The 17,275-nt window shown below is 47.2% G+C and overlaps 1 protein-coding gene across 2 annotated transcripts; it reads right to left on the bottom strand.

Annotated features, from left to right (window-relative positions):
- Positions 1-7,782: 7,782 nt before the first annotated feature.
- LOC144100957 (uncharacterized) lies at positions 7,783-16,612 on the bottom strand. Of its 2 annotated transcripts, XM_077633908.1 has the most exons (4): positions 16,513-16,612; positions 16,120-16,439; positions 8,711-8,948; positions 7,783-7,921 (listed from the first exon to the last, which is right to left on the bottom strand). In XM_077633908.1, the coding sequence occupies exons 2-3, from the start codon at positions 16,427-16,429 to the stop codon at positions 8,716-8,718; spliced, it is 543 nt and encodes a 180-aa protein (XP_077490034.1). In that variant the 5' UTR covers positions 16,430-16,439; positions 16,513-16,612; the 3' UTR covers positions 7,783-7,921; positions 8,711-8,715. The 2 variants fall into 2 exon arrangements, with proteins under 2 accessions (XP_077490034.1, XP_077490026.1); XM_077633900.1 differs by having other exon boundaries at positions 16,120-16,612.
- Positions 16,613-17,275: the final 663 nt, after the last annotated feature.

Genomic DNA, 17,275 nt, shown 5'->3' with positions numbered 1-17,275 from the left:
ACTGATGAGCGAAAGAGCGCATGTACGACCTACAAGACAGAAGAGCACGGGAGTTAGCTAGACCTCGTTTTTCGCGCTTAATTTCAGAAACCAAAATCCCGGCCATTCCACATACGCAGCAATCAAGAATATACTTCTTTGACAGTTTCCCCGGTGTTTGCGTATTGTTGCCCATTTATTTATTTTTTCTTTCCTTTGGAGTACTGACGAATCCTAATTGACGTAGTTCGCGTGCGTAGTTCAAGTGCATAGTACGCCCGTTTCAGTGTCACCATTTGTTCAGCATTCTCTGGAGACTTGAAACGAAATCTACTTGTTCCGGCTGCCTGACCTCTCTTCGCTAATAGCTTTTCGCGGAATGTGAAGGTGTGAGAAAAACTAAGGCATCTTAGACAAGTTCTTCGACCTGTGCCTGCAGAATAAACTTGCATCGCTTGTGCCGCGCCACTATTATGTCAAGAAATCAGCTTTCCGGCTGAACTTGAGGATAAGCCTTTGGATTAGCCCACTACGACAGACAACAGCGTCATCCACTTGTTTGAGAAAATTGCGACCACATTTTCAGCGCTTCGTGTCGTATCACTTGGCAGGTGAAATTCATCTAGTGACATTTGCCTTCCCAGTATAACAATTACCGTCATAGTCACGTCCTCATTGACATTTACGATCCTTGTCGACACGACTGGAGCAGACAGGATTGGCGGTGCTGGCAAGTGGTTAACTTTGATGCGCTCAGCTTTCGAAAAGTGCACGAGTCTTGATTCGCCGCATCTCCGAGAACCGTCGATTGGCGTGAAGCTAAAAGGGAAGCTGAAGCACTTTTCGAAAAAATTGAGTTCCATGTGGAATTTTACAGTTTTCACTCCTCTAAAAAAGAATATCGCTTTCAAAAAGGGCGGAAATAAACGCAAAAAGCTGTTTTTTGTAATAAAACGGGCACCAGCGTCTCAGGGCGCCGAGCGAACGCTGCGAATGGCCGGGATCGTCGTGACGTCATCTACGGGTATCTCCGGCCAGCACCGACTGTGTTGTTGCGTAGCGCGTTGCTTCGGCTGGCTTGAGAACTGTGTTTTGCAAATTATAGATCCGTCGTTCACCAAAGCGCGGGCCGAAAAGCGGCAAGCAAAGCAGGACGGCCAGAAGAATACTCGTGAATGGCGTCACTTCCGCCAGTTGCGTCCCCCATTCGGCGCTTCCGGAAGCGAAGTGGGCGTTTCGGCGGCGGGTTTTAAACAAGCGATTGCGGCTCATTTTGCGAACAGAATGGAGAAAAAATTTACACACATGATTTTCAAAGTCCCTTCTTCCCAACCACATCGTTTCATGCGATTTGAAAATCGTTTCAGCTTCCCTTTAGCACGGCGTTTTATTTTTTTTGGCACCGGAATATCGTGCCTCTCAGCAGGCATTTTCCGTTCCTTCCTGACTTTCGACCGGCACAGAACAGTCAGGGAACCTTGTTGGCACAGCATCTTTCGCAAGACATGGTTGCCGCGGTGCACGTACCAGTACATGGCCCTTGTACATGGCTTCCCACGTTTTGGACACGAGATGAGGCTCGAAATGTTTCTGACATAGATAGCCTGAAGGTTGCAGCAAAAGGTCATTACGAGGGATAGCACTTGTCCACACCTTCAACGTTCTTCGTCCTTGGTGCCCAAAACAGCGACAACTTTTTTTTGCACGACTTGTGGCCTGTCGTGTATGGCGGAGCAAAGCTCTTTCGTCCCATTGTCGAAGTACCGAAGCCCCGGCGACAGCACTATACACCACTAGAATCAAAATACAGTCATGTTTAGGTCAAAGACCAACAATACAGGCCGAATTGGAAGTCCGTGCCGAGAAAAAACTTACGTTCAACGGCGCGTTCACTGCAAGCAGACGACTAAGACGGAAACGGCAGGAGGGACCACTAGGGCGCGCTTTTCTGCGTCGCCATCTGTCGGCAGGCAGCGAAACTGCGAGACTCTTCGCGCAACGTTCGGAGCACAGGACAAGCGGGTCCGGTACACCTCCCTATTCTTACACCGTGCTCGGATTTACGTACCCTTACTTCGATTGGTCCAGTGGCGGCTTATGAAGAGGTCACTGAGAAATGGGTCTCATGTGACTGCGCTCTTCTCGCTCAAATTCATAATGTAAGAAGAGCAAAAAAGAACAATTCTGCCCAGTCCCGAAGACTTACTGGACCGAATGTTTGTGTCTGTTCGTTTAGCGAGTCATGGGTCATTAGCGAGGTAGACGAAGATTTCTCAATGCGCTCATGAATGGTGCATAATGGCCTGAAATTAGGGGAGGGGGTGTAAAGCCCTGAGAAATTTCGGTCTAGTTTCTGGCTCTTCCTCAGCCGTCGAAGCAGCATAAAATATGCTTGCAGCCTGTTTTATTCTTTTGCCTTCCCCCTTCCATATAGCGAAAGTTTCCAGAAGGCCTTTCCCACCGGTGTCCCCCTCTTCGCTGTGACATGTTTTTCCTCTGAGCCTTGCGTTTTAAACCACGCACATATTGCCGTTTCAGGAGTTTAGCTGTGTCGGGTTCTCGCACGCCGTATTTTCGAAAACAAGAAGAAGGAAAAGATTGTTCTAGCTTCTCGAAAGCCATGGGTACTGCGCTCTTTATTAGGCCAATGAAGTACTTTTAAGAATTAAATATAGTAATCCAGAATGTTAAACCGAATGCCTAAAAGCCGAGCTCCACATATGACGCTCGCGAGTGTCCGAAGCTTGTCTGTATTCGGTTTTCAATTCGTTGCTGCTAGAACATTAGCTGTACCCTGGCTTCAACTGTGCAGCACACCACAGGCGTGTAGCCCAGCCTATGTAATAGCCATATCAGTTTTTCGAACTTCGAAAACGCCGTTACCCTCGGCGCTGTGGCCCAACAAATTTTGGCTATTTCGACGAGTTACATGCACTGGAGAGGTTGCTTTGCATTCAAGCATCTTGAAAGACCAGGTATTTGAGCTCGATGTATCCAAAATTTCTTAGGCCACAGCACCGAGGGTAACCGCGTATTCGAAATTCTAAAAACTGACATGGATATCACTTGGGGTGGCCTACACGCCTCTCACTAATTAATGAGCCTAACAGTAATAGTTGAAAAGTGAACTATACAATATTAGTTAACCAGCCTTCTAGTTAGCACGTCTTATCTGTGTTCTGTTCTACAACACAGCTGACAATGCTACTCCGAAAACAGCGCTCCTTAAACTTAAAAAGCCGATTCAATTTTTAAAAATTACGTACAGTGTTAGGTTAAACGCAGTGTACATGGGTGGAGAAACTTACATGCACAAAAACCCTATGGAGTGATAATCGCTTCGCAATTACTTCAGACCAGACTTTTATGAAAACCATTGCCCGTCATATTTCACTAGTTGAGATAAATTAACACTGCGAAGTGGGAACAGGTGGAACATCTTTATTGTCTCAGTTATGTGGTGACCACAGTTATTTTCCTACATTACAAAAATAAAGCCTAGCCTGCCTTGCTCACTATTTAAAGGCTGTGAGAGTAGTGGAACACATCAAGGTGTGATATTTCAGCAGTGCCAATAAGCGAATGTCCACTTACAATAAAAATGTCGCATAAATTCCAGTTTTGTGGCTGATACTGAGCTCAATAATATTGGTTTTATGGCAGTAAATTGCACAGCACCTGGTCAAACTGCGTAGACGAATTCAAACCACAGTTAGGCTAGTGATCACTTTGCGAGACGTTAGTGTTCTTCGGCGCCGACTGTCGCAACATTATTTTACAAAAGACGTGCAAAAACGCGGTCATGTTTTGGGAGGCTGGCCGTCTATGCTCGCGTTTCATTTTCGAGGTGACCCAAAATGAACTCTTAGAACTGACATCGATTCGCAAACAAGCAGCCGATAGGGCTCAGCGAGCCGCGACAACGCGATCAGAGCACCATTGGCTGAATCGCGTTAGGAGGACCTGGTCGAATGCTGCTCCAAAGAGACTTGAATCGCGAGCTCTCAATTCCGAGCGCTAGTGACTCCGGCCGAGTTCACTGCTGCTGCCCAAATCTGCTTTGATGAAATGGCGATACTCCAAAGCACGTTTACAAACTTGACCGTCGAGACCATGAAGCGCTCTTTAGACCTAAACGAATTCTTTAAGAACAGGCCAGACTGACGAAATGAACAGTGATCGAAACATTTTACCGAAGAACTCTGTCGGACGACGTCAAGTGTGTTATACGGGCTTTGAGTATTGTATTTAAATCTCAAGAGACTAGGAAAAGCACCACAAACATATTCTAGGCGCTATATGTGAATGTTTCCCTGGTTAACCCTGGCTGCAGTTACGAAGTAGTGTCTCATTCCTTGTAATCCAAGCTTTACGTGCCAGCTATTGCCTTGGTATGCTTATACTGCAGGCCAGCGAAGGCTGCGTGCGCTCACAACCGGCAAACTCTTTTTTCTTCCCTTCTTTCTATTTTTATCGTTGCGTTTTAGTGTATTTGGATATCGAATAAGCACTTATTACTAAGGCTCGTTAGGTGCGCGCTGTCCAGGTTTTTGCCGCTATCCCTTTACCCGCTTATGCGCGTATGGGCTTATGCTCATTTTTATCTTTACGCCACGTGAGTCCACAGCCCGTACCTCGCAACGCAGGTGAATTCTGGAGGGCTGTCGCAAAAGTTCAAATTCTGACATGCAAGCTATATTACGCATTAGGAAAAAGCTAATTCTCAGAAATTCTAGAGAAAATCATTTTTCAACAGAAAAAAGCTTATCGACGCCATTTTTTCACATATTATTTCACTGGTTGGACATCAATAATTCAAACTACGTACAGGGGCGTCAAATACATCTGGCCCACACTGACAGCTTCTCAGCAGTGTATTTTACCACTTGAAACGCCTATGAAGCTACCAGGGTTCTCAGACGCGATGATATTTCTCGCTCTCCCATCTTTGAGGGTGTCGTATACAGGGTGTTTCACCTGAAACTTTGCACAATTTTAAAAGTAGGCTTTTTGAGTTTGAAGAGTGCTTTTTATGCATAGCGTTGTAAGAGGTGCGGTACATCCGAATACAGCATGAAGTGCTAACTAGCAGGCTGGCTAACTTATCTTGAATAGTTAATTTTTTCAACTATTACTGTTAGGCTCTTCAAATATTGAGAGCCGTGTAGCCCACCGCAAGCAATATTAATATCAGTTTTTTTTATGATTTTGAAAACAAGATTACACTCGGCGCTGCAGCCCAAAAAATTTGGCTACATCGCGCAAAAATACATGCGCTTCGAGAAGCCTGCAGGAAAAGCAACCTCCCCAGTGCAAGTAACTCGTCGAAATAGCCAAAATCCATTGGACCACAGCGCCGAGGGTAACCGCGTATTGGAAATTCTAAAAACTGATACGTATATTACTTACGGCGGGCCAAACGTTTCTCAATCATTAAGGAGCCTAACAGTAATAGTTAAAAGGTTAACTACTTAATATTAGTTGACTCTACTAGTTTGTACGCCTTCCCTGTATTCTGATATACTGCACCACTATGGCGAAAAAAGCGCTCTTTTAACTCTAAAAGCCTACTTTTTTAAAAACTTTGTACAGTCTTAGGTGAAACCCCATGTATGCCCCACTACACGACTCAAAAGCGGACCATCTGGCCTCGGAACTTTTGACGCCCCCTGTACATCTTCCTATAAAACACGGTGATTATCTCTTCGTGAAATGCTACTAATGGCTTTTAAATTCTCCCAAGACAGCTGAAATGTTGTGAACAATAAAACTTTGGACAATATAAACTATTCATTGACGAGTTCACGCGTATTCAATTCACTTTTACTGGCAATTTCTCCAAAAAAGGTATCTACCTGGGCGCCGGATTATTCTGCTCTAAGAACCTTTCTGAAGTGCGATGGAAGCCCAGCAGTAGCACATCATACGGCGTCCGTAGAAGAGATAGAAGGGGCTGAAGCCTTGCCCGCACTGCGGAAGTCCCAAATAAGTTTTTTTTTTTTTGCGAACAAATTCTGCAAAATATTGCGTCAAAGAAAAAATAGTAATAAACATCTCGCGCAACTCGAAAATTGGGGCGGTTCTCCGCAGACGGCACGATGGGCGTGCAGCATATGAAGCTGTGCCTCGCAAATCAGTGCAATGGGCTTCATTTTTCGGGGATGGCAAGCGAATTTCCACTGAGGTCTAATGTAGATGCTCAAACTTCCCGTGCATGGTAAAAAATGAAAGCCAGCAAATTTTCGCTGGTACTCTACGCGATAGGTGGTTAAATTCTGTGTAGCATGCCTCCACACAGCAGCTGTAGAACTGAAGCTAGCTGTAGATCTCAGGTGCAGGCAGAAGGCACAACGTCATGCCATGTATTTTTGAAAGGCCTGCTGAAAAGAACGCTATCTGAAGCCAGGCGGTAAATTTAATGTGCAGCTGCATTTATCCACTCGTACGCCCTTATGCATTCTCCTTATTCGTCTGTGTTTTACTGATCACAGCCTGCGCTCCCTTAGCTGATATAAGTACGTGTTGTACTTTTCGGTTTAAACCGAAAAAACGATAAAAGTGCGCCGAATATAGTTTTTAAATTTTGGTTTTAACCAAAAAGGCTAGTATTCTTTGCAGGCGAGGCATTGGGAGCTGGCAGTTGAGTAAGGGTTACACTCATAGTTTTAAGTTAACCAAGCAGGGAAAGCAGTGGCGTGATGAAACGGTGACACTGCTGGGTAAGCCGCGCCGTTGTAGGATTTAAACCATTTTTCAAATTGCTTGCACTTCTCTGCAGACCGGGAACCGCCACCTTCTCTTCTCGGCGCCTGCTAGCTAAGCACTGTTTGTTCACTGTCAAACTCCGCTTAGAGGAGCCAGTCTGTTAAGTATGTTTATCAGGTGCAAGGAGGACCCTGACACCAAGCCATGCATGGTCGTTATGGAAAGTATCATGTTCGGTCTACCGCGACGATTGAGCCACAGTTCCATCGCTGCCATCAACACGCAGACCACGTGATGGCCCGGCCTCTCTCTCAACCCACCACCACAACACTAAAAAAGCTTGTCAAATAAGTTCTGAGAAGTAAATTCCACTCGCGTTCTTGACTGGCGGCTGTCTCAATAAATTTGGGTTTATCTTTAATGACTAAAGCAATTCCTTCCACAAGCACACCTCCAAGTGCAAAGTCACTGGTAAATTATGTCAACTACTGGCTACCGAGCTGCTCATGCTACTAAATGTGCTGAGATAGACTCCAAGGGACATTTTTTCACACAGAGTTGCCAAATAAAATCCCCGAAAGAAGTCAGTAATTCTTACGTCGAGTATAAGTTCAACTAAAGAACCGATACTTGCATTCTGAAATAAACACCGAAAAAAGTCCGCCGAATTTTGGTATAATTAGGACCGAGAAATCCATCCCCTAGATATAAGTGGCTTAGTAGCAGGACAGCAATTTCGCAGAACCTGACAATTCTGCGCAAATCTTAGAGCGTCAGTAATTCGAATAGGTGACTCATCATTGAACCCTTTAAAGGACGTAAACAGGAATTCCTGTGGAGCGAACGTTAGAGCTCTATTTTTCGCGCAGCAGTGAGACCCCTCAACAGAAACTGATTTTCCGGACTAGAAATATTCAGTAGCGCTCTGAAATAATTAAATTTAGTGTAAAATAATTGCTAAGAGAATATTAGGCTAAAATGCCTGAAAGCGCTTAAATTACACGGTAGTTGTTTCTTGTACGAAAAATACTGCTAAGGCTTTGCAAAAAAGTGACGAAAGACCCATTTGCTTCAGAATTTCAATTTAATCTGGTCGGTCAATATTTTAAACTCACATTTTTTCATTGGCTATAAAAAGTTCTGGAAACACAGAACCCAAAGTACCACCTTCACCCAACACGCTCATCCGGGTGCCGTAGCGAAGATCGAGAGTGGTTAGAATCTTCTCCCCGTCACACTGCGTAGAAAAAAGGGTGTGCATTCATCAAAATTGCTTTTGCTGAAACCATATTTTTTTATTCGAGACTTTTTTACGAATTCCATAATAAAAGTCCTGATATGCACTGATGGTTTTGAGAACAAACAACGTTTGAGCTAAACTAACCTGATGGGCGGTGACCAAACGCGGCGTGTATTGGCTCAACAGGTCATCCATGGCGAACTCCAAAATTCATGAAGATAAAACAAAAAGGAGGCAAGTAAACCGCACTCCAAATAAACTCACAAATTTAAGATACACAGCTCTTCTTGTCATCTCCAAACTTCGAAAGAAGCAGCATCTCAAAACCCGCCTCGATTATAGTTTCAATTTTACGCCACTGAAATATAAATTAAATTATAAACACTCCATTTTGTGTTCACCATCTTTTCATTCAAGCCGGCCCAAGACATACAGCGTCAAATCCACTATCCCTTTAATGAAGCCCAGCTTATTTGCCGTCGCATACTACGTGGAAAGAAATAAGAAATGGAATACATAAATTACATATTCCGCTTCTTGCCTACAGAGCAGGCCGCCGAACCTTGGAAGCAGTATAGCAAACATGCCATGGCTTTTTTTTACCGATTTGCCAGCGAGGCCCCTCGCACCTCTATGCCGCCGGCGCACAAAGCACACTCCCTTGACTTCGCGACCCTGTGCGAGCGTCAAGTAGTTGTCTACAGCGACCCTTCCGTAATTCCTGCGACTGTAAGATCCAATTATGTGTGATAAAGAATATGGAGACGGTTATTAAATGCCACTCACGCAGGTCAGCGGGGAAGGCCAGCCGATATCCTCATTCGAGGATGAGCCTGCCGAGTCCATCCCGTCCACCTCGCCAGTGCAAATTCGGCGCCTTGGCTGTGGCGGTGGTGACGTCGCTTGCGATCGGTCCTGCAGGAGTTGCTTTCCGGGCTATCATCTCTGTGCAGGTGGATATTCGTGGAACAGAAGGACGACGTCTCGCTCCACGTACGCGGGGCAGCCCAGCCTGAGCCGTTGGCTGCACAAGACACGTACGGAGATGACATATACTGCAGCGCTTGCGAAAAGAAACAATGTCTGCAGAGCAACACCATCGGCCCAAAGGAGTAACATCAGTTACATTTACATCAAATAAAATTACAAGGAAGCTTAATTAACTTTATGCGATGACAATGCATCGGAATTAGGTGTTCTCCATTTCCATGGGAGCTAGATTGCTGGCGTAGCGCATTATTCGTCTAGCGATAATTGACATGGCCACAGATGCTTTCAACCTTTCAAGATAGCCACACGCCTGGGTTCTTTTGGCGGCAACCACCCTCCGGTTGTGCATTCCACCGCCCGTGTAAGAATCTTCCCCGTACACGGCAGTCACCCTCTGGGTTCGTCCCGTCGCAGCCACCTTCTGGCCCCTCCATCCTCTCCCCTATATTTGGAGAGGGGGTGCAACCTGCCAGCCGTGGCACGTGGTGGGCAGGTGGCAGATCGTTTGCACAACACTACGGCGCAGGGTGCCGGACTCTTTTGTCTACACGAAAATCTAGGAAGCGACCACTTCATAATCAGGACAAGCATGGTAGCCAAGGGCGTCAAAAAGAAAATCAGCACGGCACGAATCACGGACTGGGATACCTTTAGGGCGCACTGCGCACAGCTAGAGGGCGACATCAGATCCGCCGAGGAGTGGAGCCAAAAACTCAGGCGCATACAAGAGACACACACGAAGGAAGTGGATAGGACGGAGAAGGCACCGGAAGTGGATAAAAGACTCCTCGGGCTGTGGGAGGCAAGACGCGGGCTCACCAAGCGCTGGAAAAGGCAGAAGCTAAATAGGAAGCTCAAGAGAAAGATCTTTGAGGTAACTGACCGGGAAGAACAGTACGCAGCACAACTGGCAAGACAGGGCTGGCAACAGTTTAGCAACTCGCTGAACGGCACGCTCGGTACAGCCAGGACGTGGCAGATACTCAGGGCTCTCATGGATCCAACCCAAAGCAAAGCGGAAAAGAACAAATCAATACAAAGGCTAGTGCATCAGTACAGCAGCACTGAAGAACAGCTACTAGAAGAGGTCCGGAACAAATGCTTTGGGAAGGAACAGGTAGAAAGCTACAAGGAGGAATACAGAGGCGAAGAGAATGCGAACATGGATAGGCCCATCACCAGGGAAGAAGTGATTGAGGCGATGAGGTCCGCCACCAAGAACACGGCAGCGGGGGCAGATAAGATCAGCAACCCGCTAATCAGAAACCTCAGTGACAAAGCCATAGCCCAACTAGTCGAGTACCTCAACAAGCTTTGGCAGGAGGGCGTAGTACCAGCAGAGTGGAAGCACGCAGTGGTCGTCATGATACCGAAACCAGGGAAAAAGCTGTCGATCGAGAACCTAAGGCCGATCTTCCTAACATCGCGTCTAGGCAAGCTTTACGAAAGGATAATCACCAAAAAAATCCAAACACACCTAGAGAGAGAAAGGCTATACCCAAACAGCATGTTCGGCTTCAGAGCTAATCTATCGACTCAGGACATACTGCAACAACTCAGAGAGGAGGTCCTTACCACAATGCCTAGGGCTGGAGAATACGCGGCCATAGCCCTAGACATCAAAGGAGCCTTTGACAACGTCAGCCACACGGCCATTATGGAAGGCATCAACAATACCAATTGCGGAAGAAAAGTTCATAACTACATCAAGGCCTTCTTAAGCGACAGAACTGCAACGGTCGGTCTGGGAGAGCTAAGAAGCGATCCTTTCTCCACATCATGCAAAGGCACACCCCAAGGATCAGTTATCTCACCAATCCTATTACACGTGGCGATGATCGGGCTAGCAAGGCAACTGGAAAGAATACCTGGAATTCAACACGCGATGTACGCGGACGACGTCGCGGTATGGGTTACCCAAGGCTCGCTCGGGGAGAAACAGGACAGGCTACAAGAAGCGGCCTCCTGTGTGGAGAACTAAACCAGGAAAAGAGGTCTCAAATGCTCGACCGAGAAGTCAGAGCTTCTGTGGGTAGGAAGGCACCCCACCAAGGCAGACCTAGAAGTCCGTCTAGAGGGGCAGAAAATCTCAGAAAAGGGCATGATAAGGGTGCTGGGTATGGGGCTGCAAAGGAGTGGGAAGTGCAGCCACACCATTAGCCTAATAAGTAAAGAAGCAGAGCAGGTAGGACGAATGACCAGCAGGGTCTCACAGAGGAGATACGGCATGAAAGAAGAGGACACACTCAGACTCGTTAACAGCCTGATATTCAGCCGTGTCACATACTCCTTGCCCTACCAAGTGGCAACGAACACAGACAGGGAGCACATAGATGTAATCCTGAGAAAGGTATACAAGATCGCTCTCCACCTACCCAGGAATACATCAAACGAAAAATTGCTCCAACTAGGAATCAGCAACACCTTTTACGAACTGGGAGAAGCCCTGCTCAGAGCGCAAACTCTGAGACTCCGAGGCACGCCAACAGGCCGGGCGCTACTGAAAAGGATAAGGGTGGATACACAAGGTCACATGGACAGGTACCAGGACGTCCCAGACGGAATCAGGGTAATACTTAGGGTAGCCCCCTGCCTAGGAATATGGATCCGAACCCTGGATCCGAACCTGCACGAGGGCAGACGGAAAGCGAGAGCCGAGTATGTGGAACGGGGACTGGCCCAACTGGAAAGCACAGTCTATACGGATGCGTCACTGTACCTAGCCGGGAGGAAACGCACGGCCGCAGCGGTGGTGGTCAATCACAAGGGAGACCTGGTTACATGCGCAGCAGCCGGGGTTGCGGACGCAACAGAGGCTGAGGAGATCGCCATAGCCTTGGCGGTAGCTAATGGGTCCAGGGAAAACAAATCCCTAAATATACTTACTGACTCGAAGGGGGCATGCAGAAACTACATTAGAGGGAGAATAGGTAGCGTGGCCCTAAACATACTCAGAAAAGTAAAATGCTTGGATAGAAAACACATACACAACCAGATATGGATACCCGGGCACGCAGGCATTAAGGGGAATGAGAAGGCGGACGGCCTCGCTCGTGAGTTGAGTTTCCGAGCGGGGCAACCGGACGATTTCTACACCCAGGCCCGCGACAGGGTGTACGCGGAGCACCTGGGCCTATACAGGGGCATGAGATATAGATACCCACCGCCACACAGGGCGCTGACAAAGGAGGAGGCGACCGGGTGGCGCAGGCTGCAGACGGGTGTTTTTCCCATCTACACCTACTGAACAAGATGTTTCCAACACAGTACAGAGCCACATGCCCTTGGTGCGGGGTGGCGCCGACACTCTACCACATCACGTGGGAGTGTGAGCGAAACAGAACATTCCACCAACACGAACACCCGAGTGCGGAGCAATGGGATAGCCGGATCGTCAGCAGCGAGCTCACAGTCCAAAGGACCCTGGTGCAGCACGCTTGTGAGGCAGCGCGGCTCAGCGGAGCCCTGGAATAGGGGCCCGACCTTGCGAGGACAGGACCCGGGACCGCCTGAGACGAGGACGACGCGGGTCCTGCAGCCGCGAATTCCTTAAAAGATCCAATAAAGTTTGCTTACCTTACCGTACCTTCTTGACGGAGGGACTTCTAATAGTAAAGCATTAAAAAAAGGTGTGAAATTGCAAACTACTTTATGCTGGAGAATTCTTAGTTCAGGGGCCCCTATATAAGAACCAGAAAACTAGGTGAATAAAAATAACCAGAGAATTGCACAATGTTTCTGCGGGTGCAAGAAGGTGGGGTTACGCATACGATTTAATCCTGCGGAGGCTGGTAAATACATGACTGCATGTTGTAGTACATAACATGCCAGGAAAATTTAGGAGAGCTTTAACATGGTTATACCCAAAGGTCAAGCGTTAGGTCTAGTATGGCTAAATAGACGGTCCTGATTTTTCTTCTATGGCTTATGAAGCAAGCGCCGCTACGCGGCATTTATCCACGTGCCATACGTTCACGTCACGCCTCGTGACTCGACTTTTGCGCCACCTCGAGGAGGCTCTTTTAAGAAGTCCTAAGGTCAAGGATTATAGCTCAAGCCGCTACGATGGACATCAGGCATCATGATGTACGTTTGGTAGAAAAAATACATCAGAGGTTTTGCCTTGGTTAAGCCTATTATAATGCGAAGCAATTCGCATATCGCCAAGGTCACACATTGGGAATGCCACGGCCCTAGTTTGGAGGTCGGCATTGTGTCGGCCACACTCACATATGGTTGGACATCGACATTGGTCTAAATTTCGGCGGCGGCCAGGGCCAAATTTTGGAAACGACCGGGGTCAAATATGGAGGTTAGCAACATGTTGAACATGGTCAAAAAGGCTTAGACATCTGACGTTTAACTTAAGGTTGTTGCTAAGCGGCTTATCAACGTCAGTGAAGGTCAAAGGTAGCCCCGTCGCGGAGAGTGACTTTTGCATCAAGTAGAGCTATCGCTCTGAAATTCTGTCCCCGACATGAACACCAAGCAGGATAGGCTAGCATTCTTGAATCGATCCTACTTATAAACAATACTCATAGCCATAAGCCTAACTGCACCCACTGCAGGACAAAAGCTTATTCTGTTGTCCTCCAATTAACACTGCACTGTGGCAGTTGCGGATAGCTTATCCCCGCAGACTTCTTAACTCATCCGCCCACCTGACTCTTGATGGCCCTGCTATGCCCAGAGGTTAATAGACGTAAGATGCAGGTGTTATATACTTTCCTGAAATATACTGGTAAACAGGTATTCATCACTTTAGAGTGCCAACTAATTCCACTGAACCCTGTATTTATTCATCTAGTTATTTCACTCCCGTGGTCCGCATCTGCGCTCAATAGTTACCCTAAGATGTATTCCCTTACATCTAATGCTTCACTGCCTGGCGTAAAATGCTGGTACCTGCAGGAAATACTCAACATATTTACTTTAGATTTCTTTTTTAATAATTTTAAACCCACCACTCTTCTTTGCACTTTTAGGTCCTCGACCACCATCTTCAATTCGGCCGCGGGGTTACTTAACAAGTAATCTCAACAGCTAACCGGAGGCAGCTGAGGGACTCTACTTTAGATTTTATGCCTTTAACTCTTCCCATTCCAGCTCTCTGAATACCTGCTGTGCGGTGGATAGTACAGGAAAGATCATGTCTACTTACGATACACCCTTATTTATCGGTATTTGATCACTTTCCCTGTGAAAGGCTATGGTCACTCTGCGCTACCAGAACCTTTACGCATGCCTCTTCTACATTCTGTCCACATCGTGGTTACGCACTGCCTTCATAACTGCCCCATGATTGCCTTAATATATAATACTAAGTGATAATAAGCACTGCAGCCAATAGTGAAATGGAGTTAAATAACCAAACATCCCAGATCATTGCCAGAGACAGGCTCCCTAATATGGTAAATAATAAATTCTTCGCCAAACATTTTTTTGTTCTTCGCTTGTGTGGTAATAAATTTCTGCCTCTGATATAACAGTTAACATCATCTTTTTCACCGGCCCATAATCTACTCAAGAACCTATTTGCTCCCGATCTCAAGGTTACCTTCAATTTCTAAGAAGTACTTTTGGATCATGTGAACCCTTTCGTCTTCTTGCTTTCGAATCTGAGCAAAGCTGTTATTAAAACTGTTTGATTGGTGCTTGTCTGTGTTATTTGGTCCGCTTCCTCGTTCCGTTCATTGGTGGAATGCACAGGTTTTGGCTATTCTTTCTATCTCTTTACACGTTAATTACACCTCGGAAAATTTTTCCCAGTTGTACGTGACGTGAGCTACCAGTGGTACGTCTCTCATAGGATAGCAGGTCGGTGCCAACCTATGCCGCATTAGGCTGCGTGCAGAAACACTTCTAATTAGAAGTGTCCGAGGTATCCACATCCAGTACATCTACTGCAAGAAAGTCGAGCAGGGTGTTTCTGCAGCGGGTCTGAGAACGTCACTTCACCTGCCTCGCGCCGACTTAAGTGAAGGCCCCAAAGTCTAATGTCAAGTGCACTAATAAATAGATTTCCATCCACACTGTTGAACAAGTTAAAGTTCGTTGACCTCAGCGTTCCGATCCTCTCCTTAAAATTTAAAAACGGAAACTTCAGTGAATCATGTGAACTGGTGGCTCCTCCTGCCCGAGGGAACATCAGTGATTTTGTTTAGTTGTGGTTTTCCAGCCGCGGTGGCTCAGTGGCTAAGGCGCTCGGCTACTGATCCGGAGTTCCCGAGTTTGAACCCGACCGCGGCGGCTGCGTTTTTATGAAGGAAAACGCTAAGGCGCCCGTGTGCTGTGCGATGTCAGTGCACATTAAAGATCCCCAGGTGGTCGAAACTCTTCCGGAGCCCTCCACTACGGCACCTCTCTCGTTTCTTCTTTCACTCCCTCCTTTATCCCTTCCCTTACAGTGAGCGGTTCAGGTGTCCAACGTTATAAGAGACAGATACTGCGTCATTTCCTTTCCCCAAAAACCAATTATTATTAATTATTATTATTTTAGTTTTGGTTTTGCGTTGAACGTCCCACAGCGGCTCAGGGGAGGACTCCGATTAATTTCGACCACCTGGGGTTCTTTAACATGCAGTGACATTGCACAGTACAGCAGTCTCTATCACTTCGACTCCAGCCATTTTGCTCTGTGATATCAAAGCGTCTCATGGCACCTCTTAGTCGTGAGCACGCATGGTATCGTCGATGGATTGTTCGTCGGAGAACCCTGACATCACCGCTTGTGAGGAACGTCGAAGCGGCCACTTGAGATTCAGTGCAGGCACGTTTCTTTCTGCGAATGTATACGGGCTGTAGTAACTGCTATTTAAGGCTGGTCTGCTTATTTCTTAACGGCGGATTCGCGATAAAAGCCCCCGTCCCCCTGACAGCGGCTGGCGCTAACGTTACTGACTGAATAATGCGTTCGACAGAGGCATATATCGTGACCTAAGGCTGTATTCAGAGGAAAGGTGAACGCTGACAAAAGTAACGCCTGTAGCCACGCATTACAAAGAATATTTAAAAGGATGTGCAGAATTTTTTTGTGTGTCAATAAAACAACCTAAAAATCTGAAACATAAAATGCTTTTGAAGTACGGTCACTGGAGCTCTTATGTGGCTGTATTGTGAATTTATGCCAATGTGCAGTCTTGAACGAATGTTCCCCAAAATGAAACAAAAACATTCCTCGATTCTGGTGTCTCCAAAAAACTCACCCGAAAAGCCGTCCATGTTAAGGACATGGGTGCTCGCTGGCCGGACGACTGACGGCTCCGCAGTGATGGCCAATCTTCGATGCCTGCAGCCTCGGTGGCCACTGATGTCGAGTGAGGTGGCAGCGGCCATCACCCCCTCCTCGTTGTCTGCCTTCGCTGTCTCCCCGTCGGAGCGAGACGGTGAGGCCCAGGAGGAGCTCGGAGACCGGTGGCCGCCCAGTTGACCACATGGCAGAGTCCGCACTGTGGCCGCGGTTCCCGAGGTGGTAGGCGAATCCGTTCTGTACGGCACCACGCCAGCACGCTGCATTCAGTAGCCCCTGCGTTGCAGTCGAGGATGCGAGATGAGGGCCAGGCGGAGTGGCAGAAGCACAGTGTGTGGATACAGCTCACTTAAGGGGGAACGCTGGATGTGGCGTCTACGTCCGAACCGTCGAATGTTGTTGTTGTTGTTAACCCATCAACAGTGCAGGTTGGAGGCTGAACGCGTGCGCACGAGATATTCTCTTTGGTACTCTGCCTCTTCTTCTTCGTGGCGCTTGCGAAAGCAGTAGTACGAGTCGGGCGACTTCGGCGTACTGCTATTACACGCGAAACACAATTGATGCGTCCACCTCATGAAGCGTGCAGTGAAACAGGAGAGGTTTTAGAGGCACTGTAAAAACCAAATAGCCTGCCTTCATGCCGAATTTATCGCTCTGCATTTTTTTTTCACCATTTTGTTAGAAGGTGTAAGGAATATAGGGGGCGACACAGGGGCCCACACCATTGGGAGATCAAGTTCGCTACTTGCACTACGCAGAACAAGCTGTTTATTTCACTAAGCTAAGCTGTCCATTTCACGAGTTATTTGAATCCTTAACACGGGTGAGAACCAGCGGCTTGATGACAAAGCAGTAACTCTCTCCTGGTGTTCTTTCGTTTGTTCACTCTATCGTTGGCTCAGTCGTTCGCCGCCGCCACTCGTATCCGTTATTGCGTGCCCAATGTAGTTCCCGCGTTGAAATAATTGTAAGAAAAGGAAAAGGACAAGAAACGTTTACCGCTCCTGCATGGCACGAGTGCGCTGAACGGTGGCCGACTGGCCAAACGGCAAGAAACAAGTTCCACGCGAAAGCATCCGGTTTCTATGGCAGCGGAGTAGATCATCTATCTT

Source organism: Amblyomma americanum, chromosome 1 (assembly GCF_052857255.1).
Source record: "Amblyomma americanum isolate KBUSLIRL-KWMA chromosome 1, ASM5285725v1, whole genome shotgun sequence".
NCBI classification, from domain to species: Eukaryota; Metazoa; Arthropoda; class Arachnida; order Ixodida; family Ixodidae; genus Amblyomma; species Amblyomma americanum.
Note: the sequence above shows the minus strand (reverse complement) of the source record. Positions and strands in the feature narration are given on the sequence as shown.